Genomic DNA, 17,970 nt, shown 5'->3' with positions numbered 1-17,970 from the left:
TCAGCGCTGTCAAAACAGAATTTGTTCTTCTCAGTTATTTTATTTCAGTGCTGGAAAATCCAGGTTTAAGTGACTCTTCCTTGGGCCAAAGCTAACGATCATGTTTTCTTGAAGGTGCTTTCTGCCCAAAAAAACACATGTTAGATGTTTGTATTAGTTAGTATTAGGCTTGGCTGCATTTATTGAAGAAACCCAAAATAACAGTGACTAAATAAAGTAGAGGTTTATTTCTCTCTCTTGTAAAACATTGCCAGTAACCTGCCTTCCCAGAGCGTGACTCTCATCCTTATGGCTGATTAGAGCTCCAGCCACCGTACCTATATTTAAGCTAGGAGGGTTAGGGGACGGGGGAGGGTGCATGCCCTCTTTTTGAAAGAGAATTCCTGGAAGTTCACCTGCTTTTCCACTTACCTCTTATTGGCCAGAACTTAGGTACATGACCACACCTAGCTGCAGGAGAGACGTTTATTTTAAGGTGGATAAGAATTTGCTAAAAACTGAGGGGTCTGTTTCTAAAAGAAAATAGATATTAAGTAACTGTCTTTGCCACATCATAGTTTGGGGTTTTGGGTGTGTGTGCATAAGAAAAAAAATAACTAATTTCAAAAACAATGTATGTTATTATAGAAACTGTAGAAAATAGAAGGGAAAAGATTTTAAAATACTTCTAGTCTATTGTCTGGAGGTAACTACTTTTACTATTATGGTGTACTATACTCTTTCACCATTTTTTGTGTTCATATATGCATGTGTATGATTTCTGTGGAATAGTTTTTCTTCATTTGGAATATTATGTAATAATGTATACTATGGTTCTATATTTATATATTTAAAAATATGGTTGTGCTATATGTACTATTTGGTAACCTCTTTTTTCATTTCATATACTTGAACATCTTTAGACAAGTTCACATCTATATCATCCTTTTTGTTTAATTTTGCCATATTCAAAACATACAGAAATCCATTAAAGAATTTGTACCTTCTGCCAAGCTTGAAACATTGTAAGGAACATTATAAGAAAATAACACATATCATTATTCTATACCACAACTATACCATTATTCTTACTTGCTGCCAAGTATCCCATTATTTGGATATACCATACTTCATGTAACCAATTCCTAATCTCAAATCTGTAAGTTGTCTAGTTTTTCACTATTATAAACAACCATTTGTTAAGTAGTTGTAGAGGGCCCAGTGGCTTGCTAAGTAATTTACGTAAACTTCAACTAATTAGCTGAGAAAACCCTTGGGAGAATAATAATTATGAAAACCAAGGCCCGGAAACTTAGTTTAACTTGATCAACAGATGTTGATGCCTCTCCTCATCTTTGGTTTGCCCCCATCACTCCCAGAATGGTTATGAAGACAGGCAGGTTGGAGGGAACCCTGAGAAGATTCAGTTCTGGGATGTGGGGCTCACAGACAGAGTGATTGCTGTACTTGGAGGGGGCAGCGCAAAATAAAGGAAAAGTCCACCAGGTGTTATTTCCTGATAGATCACAATTTTATGAGTCTAATGTTTTGGTTTGGAAGCATAGAATACTTTGGAAAAGTGTTCTTTCTTGTTGATTGTGAGAGCAAGGCTAGAAAAGCTCTCAGGAAAATGGGAGACTGGGTCTACTTTCAGTGGTTTTTTAGGGGTGGCTCTGCAATTTTTATTTTCTAAGACATTCCATTTTTAATTAAATTTTTCCAATTTCTCTAAAATTGTGGGGTATTCTGAGGACCAACAGATATAAACACTGTTTACAATCCACATATAAACACTGAAAATGTTCTTTTGTGTTTTCTCTTTTAGGGAATAAGTGTTATTTTTAATGTCGCCCTTGGATTACTAAAGGTACGCATTTATTCATAAGCCGAGTTATCTGGCATTTTCTGTTCAGCACTTGCAATATCTTGGTCTTAATCTCATTCTGAGCAGCCCGTATATGCTCTGGCATTGTCCCTGACAGTGGATATGTGCAAGTGGTTCTGGCAAAGGCTAAGAAGCATCTCCTGGGGATTATAAAGGTGCTGGGATTATAAACTCTTCTTGTGCATCTTCATAGTAAAGAATTTTTTCTGTACATGGTTGTATTTTCTTCTTTCTTCAAGACTTCCAAGGATGACTTACTCCTGACAGACTTTGAAGGTGCCTTGAAGTTCTTCAGGGTTCAGCTTCCTAAGAGATATCGCTCAGAAGAAAATGCAAAAAAATTAATGGAATTAGCTTGCAACATGAAGGTAAAATACTTTAGATTATTTTATTCAGTTAATGTCTCACTATTCCTAATTCCTAAATATCAGCATTTATAATACATAAATAATAATTTTTCTTTTGTATTGGATAATTTTTTTCAACTATTTTCATATATATTATATCCTATGCATTAAATCTCATTGCCTCCCGGAGCCTTTGAACTCTAGGAAAGGTCTTATTATCCCTATTTTGAAGACAAACCAAAACACAAAGAGGCTGTAGCCCCCTGGAGTCATACAACTAGTTAGTGGCAGAACTCAGATTTCATTATTTCTACTCTGCTGTCCTATAGTTTTCAATATTTGTTGTTGAGGTGAGAAATTCCCTAAAATGAAACTAATAATATGTAAAGGAAACCCATTCAGTTTTATCACTTCCGATGGCATTTATGATTTGTACGATGTTTTAAGGTAACAAAATACAGAATCTTCTTGTGTTCACGTTATAATAAAATTTTGTTTTTTAAAGAAGAAAAGTAATTGAGGAAGTTTAGTTTGGAATTTGGGGGTCGAGGCAAATGGAGGATAGAATAAATAGTTGTATTCAGATTCTTATAGGATACATAAAAGACTGTCACATTTACTTTATGTGACTCCAGAGGGTAGAGCTGAGATGAGTGTGTCAGGGCAGATGTGGTGGAGGAGAAGCTTCACTGTCTGCTGAGTAGAGCACAGACTTGGAATCAAAGAAATCTGAACTCAGATTTGCTTCGCCTATTTAAGGTGCAATTTCCTCATCTGTAAAATAATGTTGGACTCTGGTTCTGGTTACATGTCAGACTGAGCTGACTCAGGCTACTCTTCTTTAAACAGTTGGAGATGCTAAATGAAATATAATCCAAGAAATGTTTAAATACCTGTGTGAACTTGAAAGCAAAAAGAGAAATGTCCAGGTACCTAAAACAAAATAGCTCAAAGCTAGTGTGTGTGAAATGATAAAACAACATCCCAAGGGAATATGGAATCATAGGTAGGTATTAGGGTTTTAATGCTCACATAGACATATGGTATGACTTTGGGCCTTCAGGAGGCAGCTGAAATTGAAATCTCTGCATAAAGTTGGGATGTAGGAATGGCTGCTGTGTTTGTGAAAGGGGGGATACAGAACTACCAGTTAGCCCAAGAAACAATAGAAATTATACCATAAAATGAATGAGAGATTTGGAAAAAAAAAGGAAATAGGTCTTCTGGAAATTAAAATAATCATTAAGGTTATTCAGATTAGAATGTTATATACTTCACAAGTGTTACGGATATTTAATGATATTTTACCGTGTGCCAGTAACTACAATCAAGTACTTTTGTGTGTGAGGATTACCTGTAGTGTTTGTACAGTGCTTATCATAGTGCCTGGTGATTAATAAGAGCTTGAGAAATGATGGCTATGACTATGATTATTTCCTCTCTGGTTTTTCAAGCAGATAGCAAACACTTTTCAGTACCATTTTCACAGATGATGGGTTGGTGCACAGGGCACAGAATCAAGTCAGGTTGAGGTTCTTTGGGTCACTGTTTCCACCTCAGCTTGGCTCAGCACACAAGAGGATGCTGCCTCTTATTTGCATATGATTTCTTCCCCTCCAGAACCTGCTCCTGTTTTCTCGGTGTCCCATCTCAGTTCGTGGTACCTGGTTGCTCAGGCCAGAACCCTTGCTATCATCCTCAACTTCTCTTTCTCTCAGACTCCACATCTTCGTACTCCACATCCAAGCCCTTTCGTTAAAATCTATCCTGAATCTGATCACTTCCTGCCCTCTTCATCACTAATACTTCTCTTCTGGAATATTATGGTAGACTCCTTGGTCTTCCTGTTTTCACAGTGGTTTCCTCTCAGGCTTTTCTTTTCTTTTTTTGGTGAGGAAGATTTGCCCTGAGCCAACATCTGTGCCAGTCTTCCTCTCTTTTCTTTATGGGCTGCCTCCACAGGGTGGCCGATTAGTGGAGTTAGGTCCATGCCTGGGTTCTGAACCCATGAACCTGGATCCCTGAAGCAGAGCGCATGCAACCTTAACGACTCGGCCACGGGGCCAGCCCCCTCCCAAGCTTTTCTTGATCTCATCCCTCCCTTGCTTAAAACTCTCTAATGGCTTCTTTTTTTTTTTTTTTTAAGATTTTATTTTTCCTTTTTCTCCCAATGCCCCCCAGTACATAGTTGTGTATTTTTTAGTTGTGGGTCCTTCTAGTTGTGGCATGTGGGATGTTGCCTCAGTATGACTTGATGAGCAGTGCCATGTCCGCGCTTAGGATTTGAACTGGTGAAACCCTGGGCTCCTGAAGCAGAGCACACTTAACCGCTCGGCCACGGGGCCAGCCCCTCTAATGGCTTCCTTTTTTTTTTTTTTTTTTTTTTAAAGATTTTATTTTTTCCATTTTCCTCCTCAAAGCCCCCCAGTACATAGTTGTATATTCTTTGTTGTGGGTCCTTCTAGTTGTGGCATGTGGAACGCTGCCTCAGCATGGTTTAATGAGCAGCGCCATGTCCGCGCCCAGGATTCAAACCAACGAAACACTGGGCCACCTGCAGCGGAGCGCGCGAACTTAACCACTCGGCCACGGGGCCAGCCCCTCTAATGGCTTCTTATCTCAGAATAAAACTCAAGAGTTCTTTCCTTGGCCTACAAGGCTTGGCACCATCTGACCTTTGGCCATCTCTGTGATTTCATTTCCCACTACTTTTCCACCTTACTCTTCCCACTTCAGACACCCTGGTCTCCTTGCTGTACTCACACATGCCAAGCATGTTTACTCCTCAGACCTTTGCACTGGCTGCTCTGTCTACCTGCAGTGCCCTTCTCCTCTGTCTCCACATGGCTTCACTGTTGGGTCCTTCAGTCTTAGGCTCAAATATCATGCCATTAGAGAGCCCTTCTCTAATTACAGTGTCTAAAATAGCAACTTCTTCCAGCCTTTTACACCCTTATCTCCTTACCCTATCTTATTTTCCTCATATCATGTATTGCTACTTAATGTTATTTTATTTCATTATCTCTGCCCACCCCCCCCCCCCAAACCCCACTGGAATTAAGCCTGCAATGGATGGGACTTTATCTCTTTTGTTTACTGCTGAATCCCCAGCACAAGCAGAGGACATGGCATATAAATATTGGTTGAATGAATGATTAAATGAATATGCTGTTGAGTTTCTACCAACTGTTTTACAAAGAAGAGTTAACATAGAATTAGACAAGGCTTAAAAATAGCTTCTGAAGGTTTTACGTTCTGGGTTTTCATTAGCTTGAAACACTTGAATAATATATGAATCCTTTATTTCCATAGTCTACATGGGAGGTGTCTAATGTCTTTTTTTTTGCCTGTACTTTCAAGGAGTTAAGGCAGTCAAGACTGCACAGCACACACATTTTGTGCTTTAGATATCTAATTCCTTCTGGGCCTGGAGAACTCTGCCTGGCCGGGGGTATACTTTGGATGGTTCTCCTCTTTATTTGCTCATGGTTTCGAGTGAGAAAGATAGGAATTTTTCTTGAAAGTGACTCACAGAATGGAAAGCCTACAGATTCACCAAGACGTTAGAGAATGAGATTTTTCTGCTAAAAGGTGGGATATGCTGTGCATGATTTAGTTATGATGATTAGTTGTACTCTGGTAGCTATGTTTAATACCAAAAAATCTTAAAGGGGATATAGGCAATAGCTGAGCCAATTACCAGCAGAGAACCTCAGTCACAGTGATAATTTGCCAGCTCAAAAATGAGAAAACTCATTGGCAACCTCAGGCTTGAGTCCTGCGTCATGTGGACCACAACAGTAAGTGCTACAGTCAGCACAGAGAATGTGTGTGATCATCAGAGGTTTGGAGCCTCCTCTAGACGTGGAAAAGGGGATTCTTGCTATGTGAGCGGTGTGGAAACTAGCTTTTGAACTTTTTGGTATAGAATTTAGAACAGAAACATTGGCTCTGTAACTCAATGAAATCCCATTCCATTATTATTTAATTTGTTTTTTAAATTGTGGCTCAGTTTTCTCAGTTGCATTTCCTGATTAAAGTGGGGATTGGGAATACTTTACCTCACATGCCAGTCCAGGAAACAAATACCTGCTTTTGTTGTTGTTATTGTTGTGTTTTAACAATTATGGTGATGTAATTTCCAGTATTTGTATAGTTTGTATAAGCATCTCATTTCTTCCTCACACTACCCTGTGAGGTTTGTTGGGCAAATCAGGTGTGGAAATTGAGGCTTCGAGAAGTCAAGTGACTTACCCAGCTGGTCCTGGCTGGGCAGTGACAGGAGCCCTGGTGGAACTCAGGCCATCTGACTCCACATTTCCAATGCCTTCCACTCCGTTGCACTGCCTCTTCTCATTGCAACAGAAATTGTTTGGTGTGGCAGTATCTGAAATGGCCACAAGATGGGTGTGTTGCTCAGAACGGTCTGTATTCCTCTGTGCCTATGTCTTTCTTCTCTCTATAAATCTTTCTCTGTGTCTGTCTGTACTTGCCTCTTTACCTTTCTCTCTTTTCGGCTGTTTTACTTCTTACCTTCTCCCTCTTTCTCCTTAGTTTATTATGAGACTGAGATATGTTATTTCTTGAGGAGTTTCAGATCCCCTGCTCTTAACCTAAAACCTAACAACATACATCAAAACTCATTTAGCTGTCTGTTGAATTTCTCCCGTTTTATGGGTCAGACTTGAGATAGGAAAATTGTTTCCATTTCTAATATAAGATCTGAAAGGAATTTCACTTTAAATAGACTGTTCCAGGAGATCACGGATGGTCCTAGGAGCTCCACAACCCTTTCATACTCATAGCTGTGCTATGCATTGTCTTTAGAGGGGGAAATGGAAAGAAATTAATTCTTAGCCTTTTAAATTTTTTTTTTTGTTTTTTTTTTTGGAGGAAGATTAGCCCTCAGCTAACTACTGCCAGTCCTCCTCTTTTTGCTGAGGAAGCCTGGCTCTGAGCTAACATCCATGCCCATCTTCCTCTAGTTTATACGTGGGACGCCTACCACAGCATGGCTGCCAAGCAGTGCCATGTCCGCACCCGGGATCCGAACCAGCGAACCCCGGGCCGCCGAGAAGCGGAACGTGCGAACTTAACCGCTGCGCCACCGGGCCGGCCCCCCAGCCTTTTAAATTTTTGATTCAAGAAATATGTGAGAGCAACTGTTTCTTCATGTCTGTACGATGATTTTAGAGAACAAGTCAAATTTATGAGGCTAGTTTAGAAGAAGCAGGAACCATGCTAAAAGAGAAGGCTTAGTGGGTTTTTTAGATCAAACCTGAAGACTTGTCCTTTTTGCTGTAGAATCCTGCCTAAGGTGAAATGGCATTTCTGAACCATTGCTTTGTTGAAAATTGTTATTTCAGACATTAAGTGAATGTCCTAAATTTTAAATTACCTGTAAGAAAAGATATTATTATAAAAACCAAATAGCAATATCTCCAAATTAATGTAATCCTAACCGTTTGCTATTTGGAGAAACAGAAAGCTCTTTGGCATTTGGGAATATTTTCCCTCGGGATATTTTTATTCATGAGCTAAAAGCAACACTAGTTTGAACTTCATTCCTTGCTCAGATTACTTTTGTAGTTGGTGTGTTAGGATTTTAAGCTTTATGATTGCGGTGACTTCATCAGGCTTGTTTCTTGATGTTTTCACAGAATCTTGCGTAGTGTCTCCACACAGTGAATTAATCCTTACAGTGACCGTATGAGGTCATTTTACAGATGTGAATACTGAAGCTTAGAGAATTGAAGAAAACTCCCAAAGGATATGAAGTTAGTAAGTGATGGGGTTGGGATTAGATCCCAGGAATTTCAGACTCTAAAGTCAATTCTTTTCATCATTGTGCTTTACTGGAATTGAGGGATTGAATAAAAGAGCCAGTGTATTGATCCATTTTTGGTAATCTTTGTCATGTAATGATGAGTAACTCAGTCTCCATGTCAGTGTTGAAACTTACTCTCTGTATGCTGTGATTGAGTTTAGTTTTCCTTATAGCTAAATCAGTGTATAGTTTTACCTCTTTGCTTGTTCCTGCCTTTTAGAATTGCGTTTCATGAGGACACTTTTGAGTGGGTGCTCTCTTTCTGTACAATGAACTCTAAATTTTGCCAGTTATGCAAGGGTAGCGATGGTCACTACCTTCTTATTTTATTTTAATAAGGTGGTCTCCCTCGGTCCTTATATGTGTTTGGGTCCTCTGCTATTTGTTTCTTGTGTTTTAGAAAAATACTCTGATGGTAGAACCAGAATACCTAATTCTATTTAGCAATCTTTGAAGGAGTTTGAGTCTAACTATTTAAACAAATTAAATATAATGGCTCAGAAATTAAATAGAATGTTGATTTGTTTCTAGTGGTGTTGAATGCAGACCTTGGAGTCCCATGGACCTTGGCTTTCATCCTGGCTCTGCCGCTGCTGTGTGACCCAGGGAGGGTAGTAGGTGTAAAAGTAAAAGTATCTTATTATCTTGAAAGTCCTATGTAAATCTCAGGTTCTTTTAATCAGTAACTGAAACGCAAAGTCCTTGTCCCAAGCATTCTAAAAAAGGAAGGTGGACTTGTGTCAGATTTCTTTTTTAGCAATGAGGACTTTAGAATCAGGATCTCCTTAATGTACTAGACCTCTTTCTACCCACCTACCCACCCACAAAACATACTTCAAGCCTGCCATCCAGAGCTACTAACATTCAACCTCTCACCTTCACTGGATTCCCTGTGACTCCAGTCCAGCAGGGATTCTGACCTTTGCAACAGTTTCTTAAGCCAAACTTGGAAATCAGTTCCTATTATCTATCAGCAGCCTATTTCTTTCTCTTCTGTATTAAATGGACTTTGTTTAAATGGCTCATTATTTGCAGCACTTGTTCAGAGGATAACTCATCTCTGATTCAGGACAAGAATGCAGATGATAGTAATAATAAGTAACAGCTACCCTTTATTAAAAAGACCTCACTGTGGGGCTGGCCCCGTGGCCAAGTGGTTAATTTTGTGTGCTCCGCTTCGGCTGCCCAGGGTTTCTACAGTTCAGATCCTGGGTACGGACATGGCACCGCTCATCAAGCCATGCTGAGGCGGTGTCTCACATGCCACAACTAGAAGGACCCACAACTAAAATATACAACTGTGTACTGGGGGGATTTGGGGAGAAAAAGGAAAAATAAAAAAATCTTTTAAAAAAAAGACCTCACTGTACGCCAGGCACTCTTCTGAGCTCTTTATATGTTTTATGTCATGTGGTCCTCATAATAAAAGTCCTCATAAGGACTGTTGGAATTTTCACAGATGAGGAACCTCAGGCTGAGAAAAGGCTGCTTGCCCTCACTCATACAGTAAGTCATCCGCAGAGCCAAGACTCGAGCCTTGATCTGTCCACCTGCAAAACCCAAGCTCTTAGTGGCAAGTGTACCACCTCACTCCCACCCAAGTCAGCAGCCACTCTCGCTCTTCCTCCATCTCTGTGGGCCTTGAAATCTCTGCCTGTCCCAGAGGCTGATCAGAGACCAGCTTTCCCAGGGCAAGTAGCACATGTTTTTAAGAGAGAGCATTATTCAATACCTGTGACAAATTACTGACAAGTGAATGACAAAGGGAGAGGTGTTTTGGACTAAATTTATACTTCTACCGAAATATCAAACTGGCACGTTCCAAGTTCCTGCCTTCTCTCTAATTCAGGGTTTCTTAAGTTGGGACTATGAATGGGCCTCAAGGAGCCCATGAGTCCTCTGAAATGGTATGTAGACTATTTTATTGCCAGTGTGTGGGGGGTGTTGGCTTCTGTGTTTTTTGGGGGACAGTGCTTTTTATGGGAACCTAGGCTCTCAGGAGACTTTCAAAGTGGTACTGTCCCTAACAGTGTTAAGAACCACATACTAGTTGCAGTGGGGTATAAAATTGGTTTTACCTAAATTACAAGCTCACTCTTATCCCAAGAAATTATTAGAGTTGTTTTCCCCCCTGAAAGTACGTTTAAACAAAACAAATTTCAAATTTAATCTTCTTTGAGGGCAAAAATACATCTGCGTATGAAGCTGTGATTGCCACAGCCTTGTGATAGGAGTCAGCCAACAGTGGGTGTGATTCAGAGCTCTGGGGCTAATTCCATAGCTTCCCTGCTTCCTGAATTCAATTAAAATGTTATTGGTATAAGTAAGAGACAAAATGAACCTTGGACTGTTAAGAGTGAGGACTGTATCTCTATTCATTCATTATTTTCATGCTTCTTATGTGCCAAGCATTAGGATTTTCACAATGAATAAGAGTTCTTGCCCTTGTGGAGTTGGCATATTGTGATCTGTATACATCTTTGTATCACTAATGCCCAGCAAAGAACACTGTACAGAGTAGTGCTCAACTACTGGACAAATAAATGTCCCTGCATCCTTAAGAGGTTAAAAGGAAGACTATTGGTTTTGATTTGTTCACCATGTGATTAGAGTACCAATTATGTTCCAAGCATCGAGCTAGGTACTGAGATAGGATGGTAAGCAAAACAGATGTGACCTGCTTCCTAGTGGGAAGACAGACAATCAAGTAAGCACTATTTATTTAAAGTAAGCATTATTTATTTAAAATAATTGTGAACTTGGACAGGTGCCATGGAGGAATTGACTTAATGCAATGAGAATATATAACAAAAGACCGGGCCTGATAGGGGAAAGAGAGTGTCAGGGAAAGGTTGACTAAAGAAGTGATGTTGGAGCTCTGATGTGAAAGGTGAGTGGGAATGAACTAGGTGTGAGGTTGTCCAGGCAGAGGGACCAAGCTTGCAGTGTATGTTCAGTTTGGCTGTCATTTCCATTCAGAAGAAAGGTCGATGCAAAGAAGAGGGAGTCCTTTCTCATTAATTTAGCAGTCATTTCTGGGCACTCTCTATGTGCATGGACAGGAGACAACAATGAGTGAGACACAGTTCTGACCTGGAGAAGCATTGATAATGGGACAGGCTGGCTGAGGGTTGCTGGTTTCTCCTGGGTGCAGCCTCTTAAGGATGCTTGAATTGCTGCTTTTGCTGTTGCTACCTCTTGTTTTCCCATTCAAGAATCAGGCATCAGTCCTTTTCATGGAGTCTGTGCCTCAGAGACAGCCTGAACTAGTTGGCTCTGGTATGCAGTCAACTGTGCTCCAAAAGTCAGGATCAGCTGTAAACCCATTATAAGCAGGGTTGTTTTTGTTGTTGTTGTTTGTGGTGGGGGTGGAGAGTAAGGCATTTCAGGGATGGAGGGTGAGAGAACCAGAACCAAGAACTAGTGAGGCTGAGAAATGGGAAGGCCAGCCTGAGCTGATAAAGAAGGCAGAACTCTGTACCAACAAGCTTTGCAGAAGACAGCAGAACTTGGTGTCCAGTCCTGAGGACTGATTCGGAAGCACAGCGGAGACCATCATCTAGAGAAACTAGCAGAGCACTGTCTTAGAGATGCCAACAGTAATTATGAGAATTATTTTAAACAGGATTTATTTTGTTTCCTTAGCTATAAAAATAGTTCATGCTTAATGAGGGAAACATAGGAGACACATAAAGAAATGCCCATATTCTGTCACACAAACATAAGAACCAAATGAGATAACGTGTAAAAACGCTCTAGTATTTGTCAGGTGCTCATTATACATTAACTGCTGTTACAAGGCTGAGGGAGAATCAACCTTTTTGCTCTGAGAATGAGGTATTTATAATAAGTGATAATGAAATGCAGAAGAAATAATTTGTAATTACCTTTTAAAATGTATGTTAATGGGGAAAAGATGTTAAATCTTCCTTACCCCAGCATGAGAATGAACAGTTGAAGAGTCCTGAAGATTTGTGGGAATGTTTTGTAGGATTTGGTGCAGTTCTTCTTTTTGTAAAGCACTGGGGGAACCTCACTGCCCTCCCTTGTTGTTGACCCAGAATGACAGCAAAGAGCACTGGGAGGAAGCGTTTGCTGCCCACAAGCCTCATTTATTTTCTGTTCCTTTACTATTGATCTGTTAGGATTGTTTATAAATTTACTAATCACACAGATGTTTTATTTAGGTGCTTCTTTGTGAATCACTTACGTACACAATAAATGTTTACCCCAGCACTGGCCTCAAACCGCAGAAGATCTGGGTTTAAAGATGTCACTCTCCAGCTTGTGGCCTCACCTCAAGTGTTTAATGGGCATCTTTCTATAGACTGCAGCCAGGGCATAGTGGTATGTTCCTGGCTGCCTCCCCTTGGGCAGCAGTCAAACTCCAGAAAGAATCTCTGATTGAGGCAGACCTGCAAACATTCCGACACGGGCAGGTGTCCACAGAGTCAGTGGGAGAGGAACACCAGGCAGGTCAAGTTAGACAGAAAGGAAATAATGGAACAGGGAATTAGAGGTGCTGACACCAGCATGCTGCAAACTTGGGCCTGTCCTCTCCCTGTTCTGGGTCTCAGTTTCTTCATCTGTAAAATAAGGACGTTTGACTAGACTAGCTCTGAGATTCCTAGTTACCTGGAACTGGGGACTAAAAGAGTTGTGAGTCAGCAGTATAGTACTGATTATTGAAGCTTTGAGAAGGGATGAGCATTAACTTTGTCATCATTCTTTAAGTTGCACATATCTGTTTTATCACTTTTCTATTTCTTATATTTTGTAATTTCTAAAAATGTAATTTAAGAAACACCAAAGGGTTGGAGCTGGCCCAGTGGCGTAGTGGTTAAGTTCGTGTGCTCTGCTTTGGCAGCCCTGGGTTCGCTGGTTCAGATCCCAGGCGTGGACATATGCACCACTTATTAAGCCATGCTGTGGCAGGCATCGCACATATAAAGTAGAGGAAGATGGGCACAGCTGTTAGCTCAGGGCCAATCTTCCTCAAAAAAAAAAAAAAAAGAAAGAAAGAAAGAAAGAAACACCAAAGGGAAAAGATTAGCAGTTTAGAGGAAGGAATCAAACAAAAGACTAAGTTGCATCTTGAAAGGATGCCCTTGGTTATGGTTTAGATAAGAATAAAGAGAAGGGGCTAACCAGTCAAAAGAGGAGAAAAACCTGTTAGGTAGAAGGAAAGCCAAGAGAATAAAGGGAGAAAAGATTTCCTAGAGGGAAGAGGAGTGAATTGGTCATGTTTAAAGCATGAAAGTAAAGGAATTTTGAAGTCTAGTTGGAGAGAGGTAAGACCCACTGGATATAGTAAAAAAGAAACCACTAGTGACTTTCAGGAGGGTACTTTCTGTAGAATAATCAGAGCAAAAGCTTGATTTAGAGAGATTAAAGAGAGAGAGGCCGTGAAACAGTGGAAGTGGAAGTATAGACCTGTGGTTTGAAATGGTTGGTAAGAAAAGGCTTGAGGGGCTGGCCCCGTGGCCGAGTGGTTAAGTTCGCGCACTCCGCAGCAGGCGGCCCAGTGTTTCGTTGGTTCGAATCCTGGGCGCGGACATGGCACTGCTCATCAGGCCACGCTGGGGCGGCGTCCCACGTGCCACAACTAGAAGAGCCCACAACGAGGAATACACAACTATGTACCGGGGGGCTTTGGGGAGAAAAAGGAAAAAATAAAATCTTTAAAAAAAAAAAAAAAAAAAGAAAAGGCTTGAGAGAAAGATGACAATAGCTTGACGGGGCAAAAGGGCAGCAAAGCAGACTGACCAGCAGAACTGTGTTTTTAAGCGCAGAGAGAAAGCACAGAAGGAGCTTGTAGAGAGGAAAGGTGACAGGTGTAGGATAGTGAGGTAGCTACAGCTTGGATTTTGGATGGAGTCTAGCTGCCTGGGCTCAAATCCCAGATCTGCCAGTCCCTAACTGAGTGACCTTGATCAAGTTACATAACCTCCTTGTACCTCAGTTAACTTCCCTATAAAATGAGGATGATAATACCATACCTTGTAGAGGTGTCACGGGGTCACAAATTTAAAGCACCTCACAGCATTGCTGGCTGCGTGCTAAATAAAATGGTGGATGATGATGGTGATTAGGAACAGTAGGACCCAGGACCCTACCAGACTCAGGTAGGAAGGGCTATCTGTAAGGTGTTCATTCTAACAGTAAAAACCTGAGGAACCAATTATCCCCAACAGAACCCTGGACACAGTAGTCATTGAGTAAGAATTTTGTGGCCTGGGCTTGTGCCCCATTCTGGTGATTTCCCTCCAAAAATAGAAAACACCACTTCATAATGACTGGGGATGGCCAGGTCAGCAGAGGTCTTGGTCTATAGTGCAGGCCCTGAAGCGTCCATCACTTTCTGATACTTTTTAATTTGTGCTATGGTTTATCCTACAGATTAGTCAAAAGAAGCTGAAAAAATATGAAAAAGAGTATCACACCATGAGGGAACAGCAGGCCCAACAAGAAGACCCCATTGAGCGATTTGAGGTTTGTTTGCTTTATGGCCTAGGTGACGTGAAGAGCCGTCAGCCTTTCTCCTAATTCTGCCTGCAACCAGCTTTATTGAGTTCTTTTTAAAATTCAGTTTCACTGTTTCTGCGTTCAAGTTTCATTGTGAGTTTGCAAATGAAAAAGCGAGATCTGTTTGCTTAAACCAGCTGCCTCGTTTGTTCCAGTTCAGTGGTCTTTCGTCACAGTTAATAAGTAGTAGCTGCTTGACAAGGCCACTTGAATCAGTGAAGTATTTCTTCGTGGAGATAGGAAGTAAGAAATTGTTGATTGGTGGCACGTTAAGACCAGCCACATCGCCCATGTTTTCCATAGGACTCAGAAATTAGTTTTGAGGGGTAGCCCGGAGAAATTGTCATTTCCATCTGATTTTTATGTGTCTAACTGGTTTCTTTCTACCCTTCAGCGGGAGAATAGGCGTCTACAAGAAGCTAATATGAGGTTGGAACAGGAAAATGATGACTTAGCCCATGAGCTGGTGACCAGCAAGATAGCACTGCGAAAGGACCTGGATAATGTAAGTGTAACTCCTCTGAAGGGGTGGATTCCACTGAAACACTTGACTTCTCTCTTAAGTGAAATCCTTGATTTTAGTGTCTGTTGTTCTAGTTAGTTATCCACACAGTTTCCCTCTCATGATACAACTTGCTCCATCAGTATTACTTCCCTCCTTTCCTTCAGAGAGTGTTGATTATCTCGTTAAACTCTCCTTACCACGTTCTTCTCTCGTTATACATGCAGTCCTTGAACTCATTTCCAAATATTGTTTGATTGAGAGACCTTCGGATTAATTTTTATGCTATCACAATTGGCAGTAGCATTTAATCCTTATAATTTCCTTAACTTCCCCTAAGGCCAAGAAGAGATTTGGTTATCCTGCATGTTATGTGCCTCTTGAATAAGCATTGCCAATTGTGATAAAGCTCATTGCCTCAGCAGTTTGCAATTTCATCAGTAATTTCTGTTGGCAGATGTTCTGTTTTCCCTTGCTTCTCCTAATCTTAAAAAGTTTGAGATGATGGCTTTCCTGGCAGGGTGTTTGTCAATTTTCTGTACTACCAGCTTCCCTTAGAAGAAGTGCAGTCTCTCATTCATGCTTTAGGTCAGAGCTTGGCAAACTTTTCTGTAAAGGGATAGATAGTAAATATTTTAGGCTTTGTGGGCCATATGGTCTCTGTTGCAACTATTTAATTCTGCCATTGGTGCGGAAGTAGCCATAGACAGTAAGTCAACGAATGAGCCTGGCTGTGTTCCGGTAAAACTTTATTTACAACATAGGTGGCAGGCTGGATTTGGTGCATGGACTGTCATTTGCCGACACCTGACTTAGATTTCCCCGTCAGGCTCCCAAGATTACGTTTCTACCCATCATTTTCCTGAGGTTCTCGAGATAGGCACAGGCTTTTGAGGATTTACAGGGGATTTACATGATATAGTAAACCCCATAGGGTGTATGAACTTTACAAGGTCCTTGGCATCCACCAAAGGTATGTGAAAATATTGTGTACTATATTCTTTAGAAGTCTGTGCTTTCATTAGATTCTCAAAGTGGTTCACATGTTAGATGAAGAGAGAGAGATGGCAGTATCTACTGGTTCTTATTACTTCTCTTTAGAAATAGAATAATGGAGTAAAAAGTTTTGAACAGACCTGGATTCTAATACGAGCTACTCTACTTTCAAGGAGAGTAAAATGTGGGGAAGTGGAATAATAGCTGTGTGCTAGGGTAAAGTGAGAATTACGTGATGTGGTGTATATGAAAAACACCACCAAAAAAAAGAACAGGCACAGGCAGTGTTAGTTCCTCCTGTATGTCTGATTGTCAGCTCCAGATAGCTGCATGTAACTGGGAAGGCTCCTTTTTCCAGTTTCTGAGGGAGGGTGTTTCAAGGTCATTAGCCCTCAGTAACCGGAACCTGGAGATCTCACTGCTTGTTCGGTTTGCCACAGTCTGCCCATCAGGTTTGAGTTTCCTCCCTGTGGTGCAGATTCCCAGCATACCCTCTGTTCTTCTTTGTAGAAGGCCTGTATGAATCATTCGCTCATTGTTCAGGCATTTCTGCTGAGTGAGTGGAGGGAGGCAGGTGGACATTGAGCAAGGGCCCCTAAAGCAGAGCTACAGTGTGCACTTAAGATGGCTCTCATAGCAGCTGTAGATCATGCAGAAGGGAGATGGAGAAGAAAAGAAAACGCATCCTGGACAGCAGCTTTGTGTTCTACGATGAAATTATATGAAGAGGCACCTTAAGCTAAAATTCCAATTGGATTTTTAGTTTGAGCTCTAGCATTCTCCAGTCTGACAGGCCCAGTGATAACATTGATGTTCCACTAGTTTAAGGTGGATCGTAGACTTCTTAGGTTGTTGAAGCCTGCCCCTAATCAATATAAAGCTTTTTTCTAGTTGTCGTATCCTGACACAGTAGTCAAAGAACTAGTTTACATTCCTGATACAGAAGTGAGACATAGTAAAAATTATGTGAATTCCCATTTACTAATGGTCAGTGTGACAGGCATTATGATAAGCACTTTGCTAAACTCTAATATCTCTTATCCTTAGCTCAGCTTTGTAAGGACAATAACATGAGCCCCATTTATGGATGAGGATTTTTTTTTTTTTTAACAATCATGAAGCTTGAGACTCAGAGAGATCAAGGCATCCAGGAAGAAGCAGAGCCAGGAAGCTAACGCAGGCCCATCTAAATGGAATGCCCAGGCTGTTTCTACAGTGCTACACTGTCTCCAAAATAAATATGGAACAAGAAGCTAGGATTTGACGTCATAACTACACCAAACCATGAGTTGAGGAGGACCAGTGATACTGACACATACTAGTGACCATTTCCTGAGCACTTCCCGAGTACTAGGCACTGCTCTAAGTGCTTCGTATTTATTATCTTATCAAACTCTCAAAACAACCCATACTGCATAGGGATATAGTTATGATCCCCATTTTACTGATGAAGAAACTGAAACAAAAAGAGGTTGAAGATCCTACACAGGTCACACTGCTAGTCAGGGGCAGAGCCGTCAGATTGAAACCCACGTGGCCTGACAACAGAGCTCACACTCCTAACTTGGCTCAGAGGAGCAAGGCGCCTGCTGTCTTTAGGGCGCAGGAATATCAAACTGGGTCCCATCCTCCAGCCATTGACAGTGCTGAGAATATAGACCTTTCCCTCAGTAAACTTTGAATCCCTTTCTGAGTTAGTCTTCTCTTGTTTCCATTGAATCGTGACTGAAAATCAACTAGGTTCTTAAGTGAGGGATGTGGGGTCCTCCCACCTTTTTCTGACTTCAGGGACTTGGTCAGGTTTTTGAAAGAACTTCATTCCTTTCGGCTGTTCCCTTTCTTCATCCCAGAGAAAAGCACTCATTTGTGGCTTATAGGGTTTCCAGAACCCTCTGTATTTCCAGTTGAT

The 17,970-nt window shown here is 41.0% G+C and overlaps 1 protein-coding gene across 8 annotated transcripts in view; it reads left to right on the top strand.

Annotated features, from left to right (window-relative positions):
- RABGAP1 (RAB GTPase activating protein 1) overlaps nucleotides 1-17,970 on the top strand; it is a 160,619-nt gene that overhangs the window by 130,282 nt on the left and 12,367 nt on the right. For all 8 annotated transcript variants that reach the window (XM_014840614.3, XM_014840613.3, XM_070518787.1 and 5 more), the window contains 4 exons: nucleotides 1,805-1,846; nucleotides 2,104-2,232; nucleotides 14,438-14,530; nucleotides 14,958-15,068. In XM_014840614.3, coding sequence (XP_014696100.1) covers nucleotides 1,805-1,846; nucleotides 2,104-2,232; nucleotides 14,438-14,530; nucleotides 14,958-15,068 — 375 coding nt within the window. The remainder of the gene's footprint in view (nucleotides 1-1,804; nucleotides 1,847-2,103; nucleotides 2,233-14,437; nucleotides 14,531-14,957; nucleotides 15,069-17,970) is intronic.

The sequence above is a fragment of the Equus asinus genome, chromosome 10 (genome assembly GCF_041296235.1).
Source record: "Equus asinus isolate D_3611 breed Donkey chromosome 10, EquAss-T2T_v2, whole genome shotgun sequence".
In the NCBI taxonomy this organism is placed as follows: Eukaryota; Metazoa; Chordata; class Mammalia; order Perissodactyla; family Equidae; genus Equus; species Equus asinus.
The sequence above is the reverse complement of the archived record's forward strand: the minus strand, read 5'-3'. Positions and strand labels throughout refer to the sequence as shown.